Raw genomic sequence first — 16,635 nt, forward strand, 5'->3', positions numbered from 1 at the left:
TTTTAATTATTATATACTAATTGCATTAATAATATGTTATGTAGACATTTTAAAATCACAACTTTTAATCAAAATAAAATATAATATTAAACGTTTTTAATATTTTGTGTAACCAAAAAAATACAAAATACACCACCACAATAATAACTAATTTATATACAGGGCGATCAATTTAAATGGCATTCAAATAAGTTTATAAGTATTTATATAAGTAGTTCAAAGTACCTAATTAAAACATTATATTTTTATAAACAATCTATATTTTTAATTTCATATAATAAGAAGCTGGATATTATACTTTCCAAACAATATTGATGAGGTATGAATAACGAATGAAAAAAAAATAGTTTTGTTTTTAATCAATTATTTATCAAATTTAAATAAAAGGATTGGACCACAACATTATTAGTTAAAGACTATACCAATAATCGATATTTATACATCAGCGTGCAGTATCCTGCTCCCGGTTACGAATTTAAAAACAAAACTTTAAAAAACTACAATCGTAAAAAATATAATTTTATTTTAAAATTTGCCGTGATTTAATTTTTAAATTAGTACTTCGTACATAATTTTTTTTTTAAGCCACAATAATCGACTTGGCCTAGTGAATCTATTCCAAATAGATCACCTGTGTACATACGAGTAAGATGATAATAACCAATATTTTTAAAAAATGAGAGGCAAATAAACGAATTGTATTATATATCTTTATTTAATAGGTATGTGTACCTAATGTATAAGGCCGCGATAGCAAGAACATTTGGAGGGACCTCACAGACATTAAGGGGTGGTTGTTGTTAATGCCGACGACAATATCAATGGCTCTTAAGCATTGCGTACAGCGGTTGTTCATGCTACATAATTAATTGTCCGGGACCTTCACGCTCACTCACCATTACGTAATGCCTTTGTATTTCGATTTTCTCGCTGGCCAATTTTTCGCATTCCATTTTCAGGCTGAAAACCAAACCGTACGTGATACATATACGTGTGCAACTCGATTATCCGTAAGTATATACGTCATGAGTACGCCGATGAAAATATATATTATATACCGAACAACGGTCATCCCACCATAATTAATATCCAAACAATAATGACAATATATTATTATATGCCTACACGAAAAAAACATAAGAGACAGATAAATATATGATATTTTTGTCAGAGACATACCTAACATTATATACGTGAATGCAAATTGAAAAATTTTCTTTTAAAATGTTTCCTAGATATTATAAATGTTTTGTACTGTAAAAAATATTGTCCTTGTTATATATTATATAGATCTGTACGAAAGTGGAGGTATATCCTAACACTTACGTGTGGTACTGAGCTTGCAGAAAATTGAACTCTTCCTTGATCCGGTCACATGATTCTCCAATAGTAAACTTGAACGGCTGCCCCGGCTGTGGTGGGCCCTGCAGACCAAAGGAAAAACAAATCTGCATTAGTAATTTTATTATTATGCGATCTATATGTATACATGGACGGTGGGCGATAGGTACACCTGCGCGAGGCGCATAATATATTATATTATTATGTTGGATTTCATAAGAAGCAATTGAGCGTGTTACGTGCGTGCAGCGTATACAACACTCGGGGGAGTCTGAGGGAAAAAAGTGGAAAATCATTATTCGACACGGAAATTACGGACGACAATGTGCAGCAATATAAGGCTAAACGGTCCAATAACCCCACATAGTGTTATCATTGGGTTAGTGCAGCGTTGTCGTGTATATCGACGGGGTATACATGTGGTACGTGGAAAGATAAACACTATTTAGTTTTTCTCGTGTTCTATATATTTATATATACCCGCCGTTGCAGTTACATAAAAGCTATTTTTTATGTCTTACTGTGGTGGTTTACGAATACATTTATGTTATGTACCATGTAGTATTATTATAATGACGGCGGTGAAATGCGCGAGCGTTTATGTACAATGATACGGATAAACACGTTTTTATACGTATTTATGTTATATATTATACATTGTTTTTTTTTATCACCGTCACGTGATAAAGGCGCGATAATTGGGAGAGTATTACAATATAATTTAATGTTATTATTTATTATGTATAATTATTATGACATTGCTATAATATATAGACGTATAGAGATGGTTTTAGTATTCTAGCGAATTAATGTATCGAACAAGAGCGAGCCGAGATTCACAGCAGTCGATAAGAACAACAACATTTTATATAGGTAACCAATAATAACATTTTAATGTAACAAAACAACTTGACATTGGTAACAATAATAAAACATTACAATATTGTATACGTAAATATGTACATATACGATAAAATACAATGCTAGTATAATATAACAGTAAGAAACCGGAAGCTACACCGCCAATTTTGATTAGTCTATCCTAAACTGAAATAACATATAATTATAGAATAGTACTAATACATACGTATAAAAAGACCCAATTACAACGATAAGTAGTAATAAAAATAAATCATTACAAATGAGCACTTAAAATTATCACAGAACAAATATATAAGTTATACAAGTAGTAACAACAGTTCATACATTTCTGTACTTAGGAATATCGAAATTAATGTAGATAAGGTACTTGCAGTAACATCAACAGCAACACTGACTGCAGCGGTAGCAGTAATAATAGAAAACAGTGGAACATCTGACCAACAAAATAGGGAGACATATAAAATATAAATGAAGGAAGCACAACAGAAGAGAGTTAAAGTGAGATGGGAAGTATAAGATGAGACGAAATGGAATTAAAAAATGTTGGAAACAAGTGATCGAAGAACCCGATAACCTTTACCGTATTCATAAAGTCAATACCAAATTCAGCGGGGTAGATGATGGGGGCAGGGGTTGGAGACAAGTGCCGAATTCGTCACCTTCGTCCTTGAGGAGTCGTTAATTCGACGATGTAGTGCGACTAGTGATCGCGGTCGTCTTCATCGGGGGCGAGAGACGTGGTATTAGACGGTGTGCTTGTGGTGATGTTTGGAGTGACCAGCATGGTGGTGACCATGAGCGGCCTTGCCGTGGTGTTGGTGAGCGTGTTCGGCGCTACCACCGTGCTTGTGTCCGTGTCCGAACTTGCCACCGTGGTGATGCTTGTGATCGGCGCTACCGTGGTGTTGATGTCCGTGTCCGAACTTGCCGCCGTGATGATGTCCGTGTCCGAATTCTCCACCGTGGTGATGTGCGTGCTCGGCGCTTCCGTGGTGCTCGTGTCCGTGTCCAAATTCACCACCGTGATGATGTTTGTGAGCGGCGCTACCGTGGTGTTGATGCTTGTGATCGGCGCTACCGTGGTGTTGATGCCCGTGTCCGAATTTGCCGCCATGGTGGTGTCCGTGTCCGAAATCACCACCGTGGTGATGCTTGTGTGCGGCGCTTCCGTGGTGTTCGTGTCCATGACCGAACTCTCCTCCGTGGTGATGTTTGTGCGCGGCGCTTCCGTGGTGCTCGTGGCCGTGTCCGAATTTGCCGCCATGGTGGTGTCCGTGTCCGAACTCACCACCGTGGTGATGCTTGTGATCGGCGCTACCGTGGTGTTGATGTCCGTGTCCGAATTCACCTCCGTGCTGGTGTCCGTGTCCGAAGTCTCCGCCGTGGTGATGCTTGTGCTCGGCGCTTCCGTGATGTTCGTGTCCATGTCCGAATTCTCCACCGTGGTGATGTTTGTGAGCGGCGCTGCCGTGGTGTTGATGCTTGTGTGCAGCGCTTCCGTGGTGCTCGTGTCCGTGTCCGAACTTGCCACCATGGTGGTGTCCGTGTCCGAATTCACCGCCGTGGTGATGTTTGTGTTCCGCACTTCCGTGGTGCTTGTGTCCATGACCGAACTCGCCGCCATGGTGGTGCTTGTGATCGGCGCTACCGTGGTGTTGATGCCCGTGTCCGAATTCACCACCGTGATGATGTCCGTGACCGAATTCTCCGCCGTGGTGGTGGGCGTGCTCAGCGCTTCCCTTGTGGTGGTGCTCGTGATGTGCCTCACCGTCGTGTTTGTGAGCGTGTTCCACGTCACCGGTATGGTAATGCGTGTGCTTTATGACTCTATATATAATATTACAAAGACGAAAAAATTAAACTTATTGTTATTACCTAAACACACGACGATCGTGGTACAAATATAACACTGTATGACGGTTGAACGTATATATGTTTTACGGTATACACGAATGCGTGTGCGGTTAACTACAACATTATAATATATAAATAGTGTACCGCAATCGACGATTCTTACCCTTCTGCTACTTCGTTATCGCTCAATTTGGCCGCACCAAAAGACGTCAAGCCGACCAAACATGCGATAGTTATCTGTAAAACATTTTTAAACGGTGTTTTTATTTTATATATTAAATATACGTGTCGTCGTGCAGTCGTTTCCGGATAATATATGGGTGTGTCGTGTGTCGGTAGCGGTGAAAGAAAGTATACGCGAATCACCAAGTGGGTGGTGGTAGTGGTTTTTGCGTGAGGTGGTTGTTCGGGGAAGCTAGCTGTAGCGATAAAAATCCACTGCCGAAAAGCCGTAAAACCTCGAACAAATTATTTGAAAAACATTAAAAAGCCAACTCTACTTATGTTTCATAAAACTTTACGACTAGTTTTGTACTTTTCCTCTGCCACACGTATATCACGTATACATGTGTATCAGTGTGTGTTTGTATACAGTTTTTTTCTCTTCTCTTTTCTTTTTACGATCGCGACGTAGACCGCCAGTACTTTACGATCCGTAACGAAGCGGCGCGTCCCTTATACTGAGTTTATGCGTCGTTCCCCCTAGGAGGTTTTTATGGGACGCTGAACGGAAAAAAATAAGAGCAAAAAACTTGGTTGTTTACACGGAACGTCGTCCACGCCGCGGCCGTGAGTCGTCGACGGGAGAATACGGGAGCGGGTTTTTATGGTCTCAGACTAATAAAAATTTATTGGAATTGTAATAAAAACCCGAACGGCGTTTACATGTACCTATATGGCTATATATATATATAAATAAATACGAACACACTGTTTTTATATACAAGGTACAGTCATGGGATGTACAAGTTGCGGCGCGGTATATTCACTTAAAAGTGCGATTTAACTCGTAAAAATTTTCCTTCAATGTATGTACCGCATATACTATGGAATAGTTTTAGAAAAATTGCGGTGACACGCATGTACGAAACATGTATATCGTGTGTAGAGAATCAAAATAGTAAAAAGTATAGAAAATTCACGTTTGGCTATGAAATTACTATGCTTCAGAGAGTAAGTTGGGTTAGGTTAGTTTAATAGTATATAAAATATAATAATAAGAAAAATTGTACTTACCAGAGGAGTTATGGAACCCATGTTTGCTTGAATATATATATATTTGTATTGTCACTGTATTGTTAGTCAAACGAAGGAAAGACTGATTGTGGTACTGTTGCTGTGGTCGTCTGGAGTTTATATATGAAACCTAAATCCCACGGTGGTGGGAAAATCGGCCCGGAAAAGCGGGTAACACACCACCACCACCGTCGTCGTAGTCGTCAACCACTACCACTATGGCACTATACCACGGTAACAATAACCCGTCGAACACAGGCGGCGGCACCTTTCACGGCGGCGTTGATTTCGAAACACGCACTCACTTGCTGCAGCAATGGAGCCGCGGCCTCGAACGGCCTCGCGCGGGCGGAAAATCATTTTTCACATATATACAATATACATACATACATTTTCTTTTTCTCTCTATCGGCGTAAGGTTACGATAATAATGGTCGACCTCCGAGTACATACCGTACGCATACGTACGTATACCGTACGGCCGCACCGTCGTCCGCGATTCGTCACAAGTAGGTAGAAAAAAAATGTATATAAAATTCACCGAACGCGTGTATAACGCGTGTATATGTACATAATATACATGGTCGTCACACAATAGAAATACGCGACACGTTCGAAATACGACACATACCGCGCAAATAGCCCGTGAAGCTGTTTTCGCAACCCCTGACGACGACCACGACGGCGACGACCTGCACCTGCATGTACGCGACCGTGGTATATTCGCCTATGTGTATAATATACGCTCACCCCAGGACCGTGTAAAAATGGTATACGGCGTCGGCGATAAGGAAAAGAAATTTACAAGGTCGACGGTGGCGCGGCAGACACGCGGTACACGTCATATATTATACGAAATAATGACTAAAAAATTTCAACGCCAGTATACACGCATTGCCCCATACGCGCTTTGTCGTGTTGTTTATTATATGTTATGTACCTATAATAGTATGGTCGTAACGACAATAAACTCGACGATGGAGACGACGTTTACCATTCGATGTGGCATACGTATTACCCGAGACTTAGGGCTTTCCGTTTTCTTTAACGTGTTTTTAAATTAACAAGAAGAGACTTTCATACTTTACTATCATCGATAGCTGTGAAGTCTATGCTGGTTATAACATTGAAAATATGTCGTTTGAAACGCATTTATCTGGGTGATATTTTCACGTCGACGACTAAAAAACGTACGACAGCGAAATATGTTATACTATCAATCGCAGACTGCATAATATTCCGAGTGGCGTTTAGAAAACTTCAAAAATAATCACGTTCGTCTTTGATATCTATATTTTGTTTTATTAGGTACAATAAAATGTGACGAAAACATGTTTTAGAACTATCTTTATACCTATTTCGAGAAAATAGGCTACACATACTACTTACAGACCAAATCACTTAACGATATGTCGATATATATATTACAATTCAATACTTTTTGAGAGATAAAGTGAATTTTAGATACCTACACACTAAAAAAAATATTTTAGCATAGTTGTTAATTTCAGATGAATTTACATCATAAATTGAATATTGGTTTATACTCAGTTTTATATGTATGAAATATGAAGGTACCTTAATTAAATTGCATTATATTGCCTTATACGACATTATACGTCGTATAAGAAATTGAATTCAATCACGGGCCATATCTCGTGTTAATATAAATACAAATATTGTTAAATACCTAACAAGCATAATACTTTAGGTAAAACTGTTTAAAATGCATACAATGCCTAATTCGATAGATTAGTAATTATTATGTGAAATATCAGTTTTCATATTACAGGTATTTTATGCGTTGTAATGTCTAATTAGTAATAACTGGTAGGAACTCGATAATATTGGCGGACTTGAATAATTGAAGAAGTGAGAGTCCAATAACTTCTTGTCTTATCTAAGCGAGAGATTTTTATTCTGTGGCATATTGTATTATAGTAAAAGAACATGTTTTCAAAATTTTGGAATTGTTATCATATTTCTATATACCAACCTTAACGTTTCATATTTTCTGTTCTAATAAAACAAAAGTATGACGTTAAAATACATAATGCTACACTGTACCTACTTCCTACACTAACAGCTAAAGTTTTATTTACATTTCATTTTAAGTCTATATAAATATAAAGTCAATTTCTAAATACTTTCAAACAATTTCCAATTATTTCACTACGAATCGATATAATATACCACGTTAAATAAGCTACCGTGTTTTATTAAATTTCGTCATAACTATAGTAATAATTTTAGTAAAACTAATAACATATTGATTTAAACCGTAATTAGTAATTACGAAAATTAAATATTAGCAGAATAATTAAAATATTCAATATTCATAAATCATAATGATAGTAAGGATGCATGAAATATGCATGATATTTATACAATATTGAGCAATGTGCATGATGCAGTGAAAAAATCGTAAAAGTTCTGGAATTGTCGGTTTATCTTACGTAAAGAGACTTATTACCTACCTTGTTATCTTATCTTTTTTTTAAGGTGTTTAAATTTGTTTTTGCATTGTCGTTAAATTTCTAAATAGAATGCAAAAAAAGCTTACATAATTTTTTTTTAAGTCAGGAAAATGTATAACATTTAAAATTACATGGTCTTTGACGTGTCATATCAATACATGAAAAATGTCACTCAGACAAAATATTTACCGTCAAATTGATTATGGGACGACTTGTCTGGCTAAACTGGAACACGATATACCTAACATGACCTACATATTACCTACGTATTCGTTGAAATAACCATCGTCATAATAGGAGTCTCGGAATTGATTGATTTTTGCGTATTTTAAACAGTAGTGTTTAATGTTTATATAGTAGCTTGTCACATTTTTAGTGAGAAAAATTGGCTAAATATTCTACTTTCGATTAATTCTTTAAAAAAATGTTTAGAATAAACCGCAGAACATACAGTAGGTAGAAATACATGCCTACATAAAAAAAATTTAATGAAGAAGTCAAATATTGTATATAGGTAAATAGCTATTACGTATACGTATTAGTACACTTACTGTATTTAACATAATATTATCAAATAACACTATAAATCAATGCGTGATTCGTATTGCAAAATGGACGTGACTTCTAAAATAATGACAAGTAGTATACGTATATACTTAAGAGTTTACACTATGAGCTTTAAGTATAAGACACTTCAAATCATGAAAAAGACAATTGTGAAATTGAGAAAATAAAATGTACGATTTGATCGTTTGCATTCGTATAAGAAACATTTACAAAAGCGATGTTTGTAAAACTATACATATACCTAGACAGTAGTCGGTAAAACCAAACAAATGTATGTTTCAAAATGTACGCTGCAAAAGCCGCCACGACGTACTTCAATATTTTATTTAAAAAACCGGTTAACGTACTCAAATAAGATTCCATTGAATGCGTTCACAAATGATAATAAAACAAGGTTTTTTTGAGCGATATAGGATTTAAGACAAATTATTAATAACGTTAAATGCAAAAGTATATTATGATATCGAGCATGTATATATCAAGTTGTGCTTACACGCAATAACCCGAAATGTCATGTAATAAAATACGATTATAAATTTAAAACACGACTATTTAATCCTTGAGTTTAAACCTGCAGTTACTACGGAATATATACTAATTATAATGCTGGATTGGAAAGTGAAGTTACTTAATTCGAATCCATAATCGACATTCGACAAGTTGCACGTCGATTATCGGTTAATATTTTCATGACACTTATTACTTATTGATGCGCGGTACATTTAACATATAACGCACAACCCCTTTTTTACTTTTATCTAGAGACTTTTATTTTCCGAGCATTAACAAGGACCGCGTTCAAAATATATATATTAATTATACACAGGCGAACGCTGAAAAAAAGGAGACAAACCAATACAAATAGGTTTTACGACTATTGATGTTTCTCCGGAAACGCTGTTTTTTTTATCATTATTATTAGTTTTACAAAAACATAGTGTCGTGGACGTATTGTACGATGTATTACGTTGTAATTTATGTAATATATAGGGACACTTTTTAGAGCTCATTAAACCATCGTCGCCGTCATAAATTGTATTCGTTTTATCTCGGACGAGCTCCGTTCAATATACATATATAGGTACACACAATATGATAAAACTACAGCTCAACGATATATTGTTACATTATCGCAGCGACGCAGAAATATGTGCAAAATAAAATGTTAGACTACGAGTTCCGGTCGCGTCGACGGCATCTGCAGCAGTAGCCGCGTGTCATCCGGCGCGCAGAATCCCGGACCGAGTGTAACCACCACGCCGCCATGTAGTCGCGGCGCTAATTGCCGCTTAAAACTGCCCCCGGGGTCCCACCACCGCGAAATTGTTGTGCGGTGGCGTAGGCGGGGGCTGCCACGGCGGAGGAGGGGAGAGACGCTGAGACCGCAACAGGCGCGACCGAATAGCTCCCACCGATTTCCCCCGAGAAGAAATTTCCCAGTTTTTCACAGCATACATATAAATATACATAGTATATGCTCGACGTGTGCGTGGTACACAATAATTTATATATATTTAATATAAACGCGGTGCGGATGCACACGCACATAGACCGTAGCTCAGTCACGAAACCCGACGCCAACGGACACCTAACAAACATATCTGCTCTCGTCTCCGACTCGTCGTGTGCGCGGCAGCGATGTTAGAATTTTCTTTTTCCCATAAGTGCAATAAAGTCTTTCTATGTATTAATATAAAATATTATTATGCATCACTGATCTGCGTGAATGTGTTGCGGGGACGACCAAAGCGGTGACGACAGACGACGGACGAGCCGACAACAGACGACGAACACCGCTACACACACACGACGAGACACATTGTATGTTATTTGGGTATTCAGCCCGCACCGCCAACAGTAATATAACACTTGGAACGAAGAAAACGACATGTTGCTGGCGACCAGATTTCAAGACGAAACACTGCTGTGCTGTCCTCGATAATAATAAATATTATAATAAACATACCGGCAGAAGGGTTGTAAATGCAACGCGTCGCTCGTAAATAAACGATGCGACTGCAGTACATATAATATTATTATATATTATGTTGGTACGGGCATTGTGTTTAGTCAAATATATATATAGGTACCTATATATTATACATGAACAAGGGACTAGGGACGACGGTAAATTATGGCGGGAGAATCGGAGGGTCGTCGTCGTCGCGCGAACGATTTTCTACTGTTTTTTTTTCACGTTTTCGAGTAGGTCCTTGACAAACGCCGTGGGCGCAGTGCTTAATCGAGTAAGTACCTATTATAATAAATATCATCATACACATAGGTATATACCTACTGCACGGCGGACGTGTGGGCATGTGCGATAATATTTAATGTCGGTGTACGTGTTGAGTGTTTATTTTATACGAAGTGAATAAAAAAAATGTGCACAAATCAGTCTCGGATTTTTAACGGGAATATTTATCACCGAAAAGAAAAACATTCATGCGCGTCGACCCTCCCCGTACGTTAAATAAAAAAACCACACGTCCGACCGACATGCAATTTATAATGCGTAACGTTTATAATATATATATACGCATACACATCTGCAGCTGGCTGTAATAATGATCTTGAGAACACGAAAACCGACGTTACGTTTAAATATAAATCTTATTCGGCTCGTTCAGACAAATTGGTTTTCTCGGGAAACATAAGTTATAACGTATAGTCGATCAGTGCGAAACGCGCGGTCTATACCCGATTTTAAATGCCCATAACTCGTGCGGTTAACAATCCCCATATGGAAGAGAGAAAAAATGCAGGCCACGGTGTACCTGCAGGTACAATATAAGATATACCCGGTAAATGACATTATATTATAAGCTGTATAATATAAGCGTGTATACACTCGTAGTCGTCGAACAAAGAGGAAGCAATCGACAGAGAATTTCTCTCCAAATATGTACAAGAGGTATATATAAAAAAATAATAGAGTATAACAACGTCGACGGGCCCGCGGGGGGAGCGGGTACGGCGGGACGAGTTTTTTCTCCTCTCCGTTTTATACGTTATTATTATTACTGAATAGGTATATTATGCGTGCGTATATAATATTATAATATGTAAAGACTTCGCGCGCGCGCGCACACAGCACATACACTCACACACACATACTACACACAGTAGCTACTGGCCCGAAGGCCGACGACCGGCGTTATTTTTTTTATTTTTTTTTTCATACATTTTCCGTATATGCCTCTCGATAATAATAATTATTACTATCGCGCGGCGGTTATTATACTTCCACGGACCGGTTTCTCGTTGGCAGTTTATAAACGCGTATGTCTGCGGGCACACCTGTAAAGTCCCCTTCGGTTTTTTCTTCTTCGTCTCTTAACCATTGCGCGTGCGTGTGTAAAACATGTACGGGTACGCGTGTGTTGTTTTTTATCGCGTTTAAAACGCGCCAGTGTAGATTTAGTTGCCTATTACCACCGGAATATTACCTTTCGATATCTGATAGCGTGAAACACGAGTCTATCGCACGCACGCACGCACGCATCATAGCGTTCATTATTTCCTATAGTCGTTAATAAAAAAACATGGGTCGCTTGATAGTGGGCCTAAAGCTGAAATCGACTTGTGAGTATGTATGTGTGACTTGTGTGCCTTGTAATTGTAAAGACCGATATAGGATAATAACAATAATAACGAGTGGCGTGACTTAATGATACCTCACTACTAAAAAAACCAAAATAATTATATAAGCGTAACAACACATTATAATATAATATATTTAATGACTAATCCGGATATGTATATCCTTTCAGGGATTGTTATTTTCACGTCGGGCAGGTGGGACGCGTTTTTCTATAAACACAATACATGCGTATACTAATATTATATTATATTATATTATATGTTGAGACCGCCGGATAAGGGACAGTATAGACGACGGTCGACGACGACTTCTTTTGAGACTATTATATATAAATAACTGCTGCTATACCCACCGTCATTATAAGGGTCCTATTTCCTTTTCATCTTGCTTTTCATAGACTTAATACACGGTCGAGATTATATTTCCTTCCTATTAGTTATTGTCTATATCCGTGTTCCACACGTTTACACAACAGCGCTACATAAAAAGGGGCTTATACATCACACCACACTGGTTAGGAAATTATTGTATTTTGCTCGCAAACACGCTGCATCAAAATCTAAGGCCGAATTGTAGCAGTCGAATAGTGCGACTTGACTCGACTCGCTCGTCATCACGAGGTCGGCGTGAAAAAGCGTTTGGTCCGTCAGTCTGTATACATTATTATTATATTAAAATATACATTACGGAACTACTCTGGTGTGCTAACGATGCCCGCCCAATGCCTAATTGGACGTAGTCCGCGCGAGACGGTCGAGTCGTCGTCGTCGTCGTCGTCGGTGCGTGTGGTCTACGAGTCCGACCGGAGCAGATCTCTGAGAAGACACGTTAGGATTTCGTTGTGGCGGTGGCGGGTAAAAAAAAAATAACAATAATTGGAGATATCCCGGACAGATATTATCTGCGGTACGTAATTTATTGTACATGTAAAAATTCCGAGCTGTTCGCGTGACGAACAACACCGATGCGTGACGGCACCGGCGGCGGCGGCAGGACAGGTGATGGGTAGTGCAAGGGGGCGTTAAAGACTGCACGAGGACCTCCACCCACTACTCTACCTGTGCGTGTATAATAATATTATAATAATATACACGTAATAATAACACACGCGTATAGAAAGGTATATAGATACGCACACGCGGTCCGGTAATGTATATAATGTTAAAGCAGGCCCGGTCGAAGGTTTTGGCGGGGGTGCGGGCCGGTGCGGCGGGGGTGTGCGTGTGCGTGAAAGAAGGGGAGGATTTACGATTGATTTATTTCACCCGTCCGTGTGACCGAACATACATCGGTTCGCGCGCGATTTGACACACGAAACGCGGTCGACACTTCAGACATGCCTCTGCACCAACTGAAACAACAACGGTATACAGGTATCGCGTCGTCGGGAAGACTATCAGCAACACCGCCCGCCGAGTTTATTGTACTCTTTTCCGGTATATATTTTTTTTCACCCGTGTTCCGTTAACCATGACAGTCCCCCCCTCACCCGATAACAAAAATCTTCTCTTGGAAGGCCTGCAGCCGATAAATTATACCGTGAGAAATGTTTACAAACATATATATATACAAAACACACACACATTTAAGACGCCGTTTATACACCGTGGAAAGGTGATGGGAGGAAGAGAGGGGGAGTGGCTCAATCATTAATTTCGATAATGAATTTAAGGAGGAAAATATAAAAAACGAGAACGAGAACGGACGCGACTCTGTCACGGTGTTCCGAGGCCGATGAATCGAAACGATGACGGGATCCACGGTATAATTACCCAGAAGTTCACGACCCGTAACCACTGCGCGATAAACGTGGTTTTTTGTTCATCGACATAGCCAGCTACAACATCGACAACGACAATGACGACGACAACAACAACAACAAACACATCGACACGTAGCGGTCCCACACACAATATCGTCACTGGGATACACAATCAACCATCTTTGGACGCGGTCGCGTGCATTGTGTGCACTTTGCAGACAAGATTCACATCAGTAACGCGCTCGCGATTTCGTTGTCGTGAGAACCAACCTTTGGTGGGGTGGACGGGAGGAACCACCGCACACGCGCCCGTCATCGCTTTCACCGACTGAGACACTATACGACGTGCGAGAAATTAAAAACAATACAAACATGGTGTGTCGGTGGTGGTTATAATGCCGCGGTTAACCGCTCCGAATATGCGCGTAATGAACACCCGTGGGTGGAACTGCTTTTTGTGGGTCATTTCGCGTTCGCGTGAGTATGAATTCCGTCCACGTCACCCCCTCACCATAGCCATACTGAAGCGCGCGCGCCACCTCACCTATAGCTCAACGAGAAAACGACGGTGGACGGCTCGCAAATCGTGTTCAGCCGGATTAATTATCACGAGCGCCGCCGCCGTCGCCGCTAAGTCCGTCGTTAATGAAGTAGATATAAACGATTGTATAATTCATAATAATACACTACACTACTGTGCATAGTGAGAACTGAGAACAGGCCACCGCCGAATTACACCATCATCTCCGAATAGCATTAAGCAAGCGTAAAAATATTTTTAAATATTAAACGGCAACAGTCGCAGACGGCGATCACGTCCTCGCCGTGACCTCGCGCGCGCTCTGCAGTGGTCTAATGGTCTGCCCGTAATGTACGTCGCGCGTCATTTTATCGAATACCAACCGAGACGCCGCCGCCGCCCGTCTTGTCATGACTATAATTAGCGGCGGCAACGAAACCCCGAGAGCAACAACTCGAACCACTCGTCGCACAAAGATTACGCGACGAGAGCACAGCACACCGCGTCGTTTAACTCCACTCCACCCCACCGCGAAAGCAGTATCGCCGTCGTCGAGTACCATTAAAATGTATTTATAAAGCACACCGAAAAAAAAACCTTTTATTACGACTACTACAACATTCGAAAATGTCAATTTTCCGTTTAGCCCTCCTCCCCAGATTTTATTTTTATTATTGTATTATTATATTATCGTTATTCACGAGCGCGCGCGCGGGACACAGAGCACGTCATTATATTATCGCCGTACAGCACGTCCGCCGTATATACGTGTATACAGACACGTTTTTATTACAAATTCAACCAATGCACCTCCGGGGGGTGCCCATTGTATGCAGCGCGCCGGGTTCGCACGAGAAACCGGTGTGGGGTCCCGAGGGTTAGCGGGCGGTCTGTGCCGGCACAGTGGTGCCCAAATTTTTGGCGACCACGTCTACGGGACGGTTAGGAATTTGTTCGTTGGAAGAGAAAAAAAAACCCAACACCAACACAATGAAATAATATATTATGCGCACGTCGTCGTCGTCGTCGTCGTGTAACTAACTGCCGAGCGTGTATTATAACGAGCCAGGACGCGCATATACACCGTTGTTATCTAAATAGTCGTGGAAATGTGCCAATAGTTCAAAGGTACAGTGGCGATTCGATCGTTTTTCGCGTGAATACGATTTATGTGTGAGTGAGTAAGTAATGTGTATATATATTTATATACTATATATATATATATATACGAGGCGCATGCACGCCGAATCACGAACGCGTCGTTTTTAAATGCCGCCGTCTAATTCTGTTCCCGATAAGAACAGACGCGTTGCGTAATGTACACGACAACCGAGAGTGGGTTTGGCGATTTTTAAAATAATAAATCTTCTACCAATACGTCTCGTCTACACTTGAACAACTGGTTCAAACTAATAAAGTTTTGTTCTGATAAAATTATAAGGTTAAAAACGCTTACCGGGTGCCGGGCAGCGGCCGCTACAGCTGCTGCATTCATCGTGGCTGCGGCGTACATGACGTGTTAGCAGCTCATGGCCGCAAAATCAAATATCACTTTATTTAATCGACGGCGGACGGGCGGACGGAATCGTATACACACGATGCGCGCACACGTCGTTGATCAAAATAAACAAAGACGACGGTCGTTAAGATCGAAAACGTCTGGCGAGGGCGCACAAACACACACGCACAGGTACGATCGAAAAAATTACCGAAATATCCTCGGATATATTATCGCACTGAACCCGATACGAATACACGTAAACCGTACGCAAACGATTCGATATGGCGCGCACACCGACGAAACAAATATTAATCGACGAAACGATCAGACACACCTCGCAATAATCGTCGGACGCACGTGACTGTTCTCCGACGGAAACGCACGCTTAGGATATTTTTAAAAACAAAAAATCAAAACCAAAAAAAAATTTATTAATACACAAAAACTTTGCGCGAGATGGCCGTAAGTGCGGCGCGCGTAATATAAATACGTAGTACAGCACGCGTAAACACTGTACGAAGACCAACGGAGCACTGAAGAGGAGCCGTCGACTGAGCCGGTGTGTGAACACGGACGCCCCGCCGCGCCCCGCGCGCCCGACGCACACGTACACTCGCACACGCACACACACACACACGCGAGCGCACACAAGGCTGATGGTCCTCCACTCCCCACCGCGCCGGCAGTAAACAAAACGATCGCCTGGGTGGTGCGGAGTGCGGCGGGGCGGCGTCAGTGTCGGTGGTGACGGCGGGGTCGCGCAGGGGTCCAGAAAAAATCGAACCTAAAACCCATGGAAGACGTGTAGCGAGGCGTGTGCGTGTGTGTGTCAGCCTGTGTATATGTGTGTGTACAGTGGGGACGGGGAACATTGAAAAAAGACCTTTTCAC

At 40.5% G+C, this 16,635-nt stretch overlaps 2 protein-coding genes across 4 annotated transcripts in view; both read right to left on the minus strand.

Moving 5' to 3' along the window:
- The window catches only part of LOC111032690 (protein groucho-1), a 41,171-nt gene extending 24,880 nt beyond the window's left edge, over positions 1–16,291 (minus strand). The window contains exons 1-3 of one of the 3 annotated variants that reach the window (XM_022313121.1): positions 15,700–16,291; positions 1,327–1,424; positions 897–960 (exon numbers count right to left, since the gene is read on the minus strand). In XM_022313121.1, the coding sequence (XP_022168813.1) occupies positions 897–960; positions 1,327–1,424; positions 15,700–15,756 (219 nt within the window). In that variant the 5' untranslated portion in view covers positions 15,757–16,291. Of the gene's footprint in view, positions 1–896; positions 961–1,326; positions 1,425–15,699 lie in introns of those variants that run through there. The other 2 variants (XM_022313120.1, XM_022313122.1) reach the window with 2 other exon arrangements.
- LOC111032692 (histidine-rich glycoprotein-like) lies at positions 2,404–5,442 on the minus strand. Its single transcript, XM_022313123.1, has 3 exons — positions 5,314–5,442; positions 4,241–4,314; positions 2,404–4,050 (listed from the first exon to the last, which is right to left on the minus strand). Exons 1-3 carry the CDS (start codon positions 5,332–5,334, stop codon positions 2,967–2,969), a joined length of 1,179 nt encoding a protein of 392 aa, XP_022168815.1. The 5' UTR covers positions 5,335–5,442; the 3' UTR covers positions 2,404–2,966.
- Positions 16,292–16,635: the final 344 nt, after the last annotated feature.

The sequence above is a fragment of the Myzus persicae genome, unplaced genomic scaffold (genome assembly GCF_001856785.1).
Source record: "Myzus persicae strain clone G006 unplaced genomic scaffold, MPER_G0061.0, whole genome shotgun sequence".
NCBI lineage: Eukaryota > Metazoa > Arthropoda > Insecta > Hemiptera > Aphididae > Myzus > Myzus persicae.